Source organism: Cydia splendana, chromosome 4 (assembly GCF_910591565.1).
Source record: "Cydia splendana chromosome 4, ilCydSple1.2, whole genome shotgun sequence".
NCBI lineage: Eukaryota > Metazoa > Arthropoda > Insecta > Lepidoptera > Tortricidae > Cydia > Cydia splendana.
Window position 1 is genome coordinate 7,153,995 of NC_085963.1, and position 6,857 is coordinate 7,160,851.

At 38.7% G+C, this 6,857-nt stretch overlaps 1 protein-coding gene across 3 annotated transcripts; it reads right to left on the reverse strand.

Moving 5' to 3' along the window:
• Window positions 1-266: 266 nt before the first annotated feature.
• LOC134789754 (odorant receptor 94b-like) lies at window positions 267-5,211 on the reverse strand. 3 transcript variants are annotated; one of them, XM_063760384.1, is made up of 9 exons: window positions 5,032-5,211; window positions 2,776-2,956; window positions 2,271-2,400; window positions 1,869-2,196; window positions 1,667-1,789; window positions 1,472-1,571; window positions 1,264-1,368; window positions 618-791; window positions 267-371 (listed from the first exon to the last, which is right to left on the reverse strand). In XM_063760384.1, the coding sequence occupies exons 1-9, from the start codon at window positions 5,034-5,036 to the stop codon at window positions 318-320; spliced, it is 1,200 nt and encodes a 399-aa protein (XP_063616454.1). In that variant the 5' UTR covers window positions 5,037-5,211; the 3' UTR covers window positions 267-317. The 3 variants fall into 3 exon arrangements, with proteins under 3 accessions (XP_063616454.1, XP_063616453.1, XP_063616455.1); XM_063760383.1 differs by having other exon boundaries at window positions 2,731-2,956; XM_063760385.1 differs by lacking the exon at window positions 618-791 and having other exon boundaries at window positions 282-371; window positions 2,731-2,956.
• Between the last annotated feature and the right edge of the window lie 1,646 nt (window positions 5,212-6,857).

Consider the following 6,857-nt stretch of genomic DNA (forward strand, 5'->3'; position numbering starts at 1 on the left):
GCTTAATTAAGCGGATGTCGAGATGTCGCGTTCAAAAGCGTTTGATTACAAAGCCGGTCTTCATAAATTCCTTTTATTTCGATTCGACTTCCCGCTACAGGTAAAACGACCCCCCCTCGTTCACTTTTATCGTATTTCTAATATCTGTTCAACGACCGTATTGTTAAGTGCCTAAAAGAGATTCGAGGAAATGATTATTAAATACAAACAGATGTTTCTAATGAGACATTTATAATGTTTATTCTAAATACCTATCTTCTCTATTAAGCTGACTAAAAAAATGATACTTGGTCGCAGCTTTTCCATAAACAGTGACATCAACGCTGGGTCTGTCGCAGCATCGCGTAGAATGTGTACGACGACTTGATAATCTGCACATAAAACATACAACTACATATATATGTCTGATTATATTTCAGTCGAAATCAATTATCTAGTTATCTCAATAAGCAGCAGCTAATTTCCCAGTGATTAGTAAGAATCATCTATCTCTAGAGCCATTGACATTTACACACTGACAAAAATAATTTTGTTGTAGCGACGTGCTTGCAAAAAGAATCGTATAGAACTTCGCCATCGAGTGGTTTGTAAATTTTGACAAAAGTTTTAAAATGTACCGTGACGAAGGTCTCAAGCGAAAGCGGGATGAAGACCGCAGCGGGACGCAGAGGTCGACGAGCGGCGCCGGCGCTGCAACAGATGACAAAGGGCAAGGCGCGCCGTACTTCTTTTCCGACCCCATCTGGCCCTATCCATTCCATCCCGTATACCGCATCGCTCACTTGTGCACTCTGTAACAGTCGCCTACTCAATGAACCCTTTACCAGGCTAAGGGATATATGAGTCGCTTAACTTCAAACTCGTGTAAATCCATCTGTCAGATTCTGTGATTTTGGTATTAAGAAAAGGTAATACGGTAGATATTTGCTGAAAGAGTCTGGGTGATGAATGGGCGATGAGTGGGAAATGAATGGGTTTACCCGAGTTTCAAGTTAAGCGATACATAATATATATTTCCCACAGATGGCACTTCAAACATGTGTTTTATTTTCAAACAGTAATTCGATTATAATTTTTGAACTAAGGGTTATAATTACTTTGAATGAGGTTTGAGTGGATAATAACAATAAATTATTTGAATTCCGGACAGTCGGGTTGTGCAGCAGCGGTAATACAAAATGTGAACAGAGTAGGTACCTAAAATGAATCATTGAGACTCTAGTGGTAAGTTTAAATGACGAATGTTTTACAGAATGGGCTTACCTCAACAGCAACCTCGTTGCCATAATAGCAGTAAAGAAAGAGCTCGGTAAGAATGCACATTAGGAACATCACCATTGACACAAACTCCAGAGAGGCCACACTAAGCTGTAAAAGAAAACAGTAGTGTTTCAGTGGACCGGAGATACAATATCCACATAATTTTAATCATTAAAACGTAAAAGTGTTGTATCTGCTGAGAAGAACTTACGCCTACAATTTTATAAGCTGCCATACAGAGAATCCAACCGCCAATACCAAACTGTAGCAACACTGCTCCGCCAAATATCGCTTGCACCTCGCGTGACGTGCTGTAAACATTAAACAAAATATTCAAATTCTGAATAGCACTTTGGACCGATTATTGATACACATAAGTCATAATATAAGATAGGAAGGTGCCCACTCGCAAATCTTATGGTGGTGTTTAATACAGCGAACGAGGAGTGCTGCCGCCGCAGCGCTTACTTGCTCTCCAGTTTCACGTGCCCGTTCATTTGCCCTCTCTGCCAACGACTCAAAGTCCATTCTGAAAACGATTTCACTTCAACATGCGTTGTAAAACATAAATAATATGTAACACAATATTATCAGAATGTAGAACTCACTTTAGTATCGTAAGCTGCGTCTTGCACTGTCCGAGTATGGTGGCTATGAAGGCGTCCATAGTGGTATTGGCAATTCCAACCAACGAGGTGACGTAATGCGTGTACAGGAGAACAATAAAGAACTCAGGCCAGGAGTAATAGGTAAAGGGTATCCATAGAGCGAAATTAACGCGCGTGCCGCCCAAGCGCGCTAGGAATGGAAAAATAGTCCATAAGGCACAGGTTAGCGCTGCAGTTCCTGCGTAAGCCGTTCCAAGCCGCGACGCTCCTTGCGCCCTTTTTATCAGCAGATTTTTTCTTGTCGTCTCCTTCGGATTATATGCCATATCTGCAACACACACATCAGCCAGGTAGAATTATTTCACGGCCAATAAATAGTAGGTCTTCGTTGAATGGTCTTACCATCAAAGTCTTGTACGAGCTTGGCGATGCGAGAAGCACGCACCATGAAGATAATCTGCTTGGCAATAGATGTCACATGACAGAGTAGGAGGAACATCACTCGCGCCAGTGTATCCATATCGCCGCGCTCCTACAAAATAATTCCTGTCAACACGCTTTGGACCCTTTAATTATCTACAAGTATCTACTGATATGCAAGTTGCTAAATATTTCATAAAAGTTAGAAACAGTTTTCAGATATTTCTGGAAAATATCATGAATTTTAAAAACAGAAAGTTTCAATCTTCATACAATAGTAATTGATAAATTTTCAGAAATTTTCACGAGTAGCAATTTCTCAATTTTGGAAACTTTCCAGTAGAACATCAATACCTACAAGCATGCGCGTTTAATAGTAGCTATTAGATTCTTCGTGGAAAGCATAATCCTACAGGATGTAATAACTTAGTACACTAAATACCAGATAAGCATAGATGAGCTCTTGGACCAGATACGTCGAGGTTACCGCAAGTGCGAAGCCACAGTAGACGTCGTGCGTTGCGCGTGCGATGCGGGTGAAGAGGGAGGGCGGGGGTCCGTTCCCTGCCATGGGGGGCAGCCGGCAGAACCCGCAGCATCGCAGTGTGCGCAGGAGTGAAACCACACAGGCGCCGGCAAGCGTCGCCCTTTTATGGCGTGCCCACGTTCTGTTTCGCCACAGACCGAAAGCTAACAGTTTTGCTGAGCTGAAAAAGCTACTTTCACGTCATATACATATTTGAGAAAGATGGCGCCTCTTCGCGCCAAATAAGGGGCTTGTATACTGCCCCCTTCAATTCATACTGAAAACCATTACAGTGATCATTGTGTCATTTTATGCTAGGTACCTGTTTATGTGGCACATTTTATGAGCAGAAGTCAATAAGTAAGTACATAATGACGTCCAAATATACAGGAGCCATCAATCAGTCGTGTATAAACAGATTCTATAGAAATGAGGCAACGTTAATGATTTATGAATAAAAGTAGTTTTAGTGATGGAACGTAAGGCACAAAGTTGTTTAGCTTCAGAAATACTATTAATCTGAACTGAAACCACCTCTTAATATAAACTAAATTTATGTAGAATAGATTGTAAGAATAATAAGATTTCTGACAATGAAAATTCTGTCGATATTTTTAGGGTTCCGTACCCAAAGGGTAAAACGGGGCCCTATTACTAAGACTTCGCTGTCCGTCCGTCCGTCCGTCCGTCCGTCTGTCTGTCACCAGGCTGCATCTCACGAACCGTGATAGCTAGACAGTTAAAATTTTCACAGATGATGTATTTCTGTTGCCGCTATAACAACAAATACTAAAAACAGAATAAAATAAAGATTTAAATAGGGCTCCCATACAACAAACGTGATTTTTGACCAAAGTTAAGCAACGTCGGGAGTGGTCAGTACTTGGATGGGTGACCGTTTTTTTTTTTTGCTTTTTTTTTCGTTTTTTTTTGCATTATGGTACGGAACCCTTCGTGCGCGAGTCCGACTCGCACTTGCACGGTTTTTTTTTATGATAATCTTAAGACTGTAGTACTTGTTTGTTGAATGACATAAGTACAAAAGATACTAACATTGGTATTAAACCCATTAATCTATCAAACGCGACCTGCTCGGAATGTTGAAGAAAACACAAGAGGAAAACCACCTGGACAAAGGCAATAATCATAAAAATGTAGAGCAGTAATACAGGTATCAGTACTAAGAGGCTATAAATTCTGACAACTACAGTCTAGTATATAAGCGCAGTATAGTAAAAAAATTATGTTGGAAATAAATACTTTTATTGCTAACTTAGTAGGGTCTCGTACCGTTGTTTTTTATACAATGATCAATTCATATTTTTTACGGATTTTCCATGTTTACCTTTTTATATAATATGTATTATCAAAATATTTTCTTTTTCCTAAGGTCGTTTTAAGTTTAGATGAAAGTCGGTAACAAATTATTCAGTGAAATCAAAAAATAGACCTGCTATTTAAAATTCAGAGAATAATAAGAGAATATTATTCAGATAATATTATGTATTTATTAGGTCCCTACCTATGAAATTGGCGTTTTTGTTCATAGATATAAGTCTAAGTCTAATAAGTTTTTCTTTTTTTTACAAAAGTACATACACAAATATGATTTCGCCAAACTGCTTGACAGTTTGTTGGCGAAATACAGCACTCTTTACTTATAAAACTATAACTTATATCTATGTATTAATGTCTAATTTGGGTATTCGCAATGTTTTTTTTTTACACTTTGTATTTTAACTTAACCTATTTTCTTTGAGAAAGGAATTCATTAACATTTCAATAGTAACTTCGAAATATTTTTTTTTATTTGAACAGTGCACTCAATAAACAACGATATTACATACAATTAATTGTTATTTTTTATTGTTAAGTGTTCAGAATTAAGCCTTGAAAATAGGTCTTTTCATGTGCTGTCGGTTCGAGTATTAAAATTACTTATATTTTTCTAATGGTACCAATTTTCAAGAAATGGAGATATTGAAAACATACCTTAAAGGTGTCAAAAATTACTGGAAAAATTTTGTTTGGTTTGAATTAGCCATCAAAAAAATATCCGCAAAATTAATTGTATGGAAATTCGTGTTTCGTTGAAATTCTCCGGACAAAACGCCAATGACCTAATATATAACAATTCATTTGTTTGGTAGGATAAAGAAATGGTTCAAATTATTATTCAAGGGTTTTAACTTCTAAAATTATTATAATGTTAATTACCTCATTACGGGCGGACAAAGAGCAAGGCGGCTATTAAATGAAGTAAGACATCGGGCAGTGATTCTGAATACGAAATAGCTGTATTATTTACTAATGAGGTAATTACGGGCCGCGATATAATTACTCGTCCCGCCGAGAGACAGGTAACGCCCATCTGCCCCAGTTCATTATTAAAGAACTTATTAGGTAGGTGTTCTATGCCGTTTGACTGCCGAAGACGTCAATTGACTCGTGTTACTACAACCAGCGCGGCGCGCTCATTCTTTCTTCCGTGCTACAACTACAACCCAATATCAGCCTTCGTTTTTCCGACAAGGTTCACGACGAGGCGGCATGATAGGCGTAGCGTTCAAGGGGTTAATATGGCGTTAACATGTCGATGCCGATTTCTATTAAACATTTGGTTTAGTCTTCAGCAAGTCTTCCGACGACCAACACCTTAACACGTTCGCGGACGCGGATTGCATAGCATCCGTTTCTGTACTCCTCCTGATGACGCGCATGCTATTGCATCCGTTATTCGTTTTAAATTTCTTCGTTGAAATGCTTATCAATTCGCTTAACCACAGTATAATATTATTCACCAACTTTTCCTCTACCAGTCCCGAGAGTCAAATAATGCGTACTGCCATATTACATAGTTTTATCGAAGTTAAAAATTATCCTGTGACGCCGCCAAATGGGCCCCCCTTTCTGTGACGAACATGCTATAGCATTCGTCTTTGTATGACAGTTCCCTTAGTAGCCCGGCGGGTGCGTCTGGGAGTAGACACGTGCAATTTGGGTGAATTTCGTGCCAGATTGCCATTTTTACGGATTGTTTATAACATCGTAATTAATGTTTTCCTTACAATTTCTTTAAGTTTTTCTTTGTGTTTTGATAAACAAATATGTTCAATCAAATTTTGATTAAGGTTAATGTGAAAAAGTGAGGCATGAATGTGTATACCTATTATTCAAGTAATTACGTTACTAGTCATAGTTTTGGTGATATAATTGTGAATTATAAGCCTGCTGGCACTCGATGATCACCTTTCACAAGGTAAGCACCTTATGACAAGCATTGTGGCATAAATCTGTGTATATTTCACGCCTTGTATTTGGAGGAGATGCATCCGAAAAATAATATTTGATAATATAAAGTTGGGTGAATCATCGCTTGGCAGGAAAGTGGTGGACGCTTTACGTCCAGAACTTAACGCAGCGGTGCCTTACAGGGAACTCAAAAAGTGTAATGCGGTAGAGATTGATGCTTTTGAAAGTGTTGTTGGCGTAAAATGCTGCGTATACTTTGGACAGCTGGAAGAACAAACCTCTCTCTTTTATGAGAACTCAACCGGCTCCACTCGGCTCTCTGCTACATGCCATGACCCACTCATGGCATGGCATTTTTTAGGTCCAATGAATGACGAACGTGCTTGGGATGGGGCATGTATGAGATTGAGAAGGACATAATATTACAATTATAAGCAATGAGGGAACAAAACAGAAGTAGAAAAATGTTTGAAGAGGTCAGCAAAGAGTCTTTAGAGCAAAAATCTCGCCTCTAGGAAGTCAGAAGTCTCAGCCATTAAGTCCATCGAGTACGATGAATGAATGCTATAACATGCGATGTCATTTAAGATCACATCTTGACTACGTCATGTGACAGAGATGCTTACCTATGCATCCGAATTGTAGAGCATTTGTTGTCACATAGCGTATAAAAAATATACTTCATATTGACGCGGATTGCATAGGATCCGCCTTGCATAGTATTACATGTCATATACAAACCTAACAGATAGGTATATTTTGTAGTGACAGATGTGCTCTAACAGTCCCAA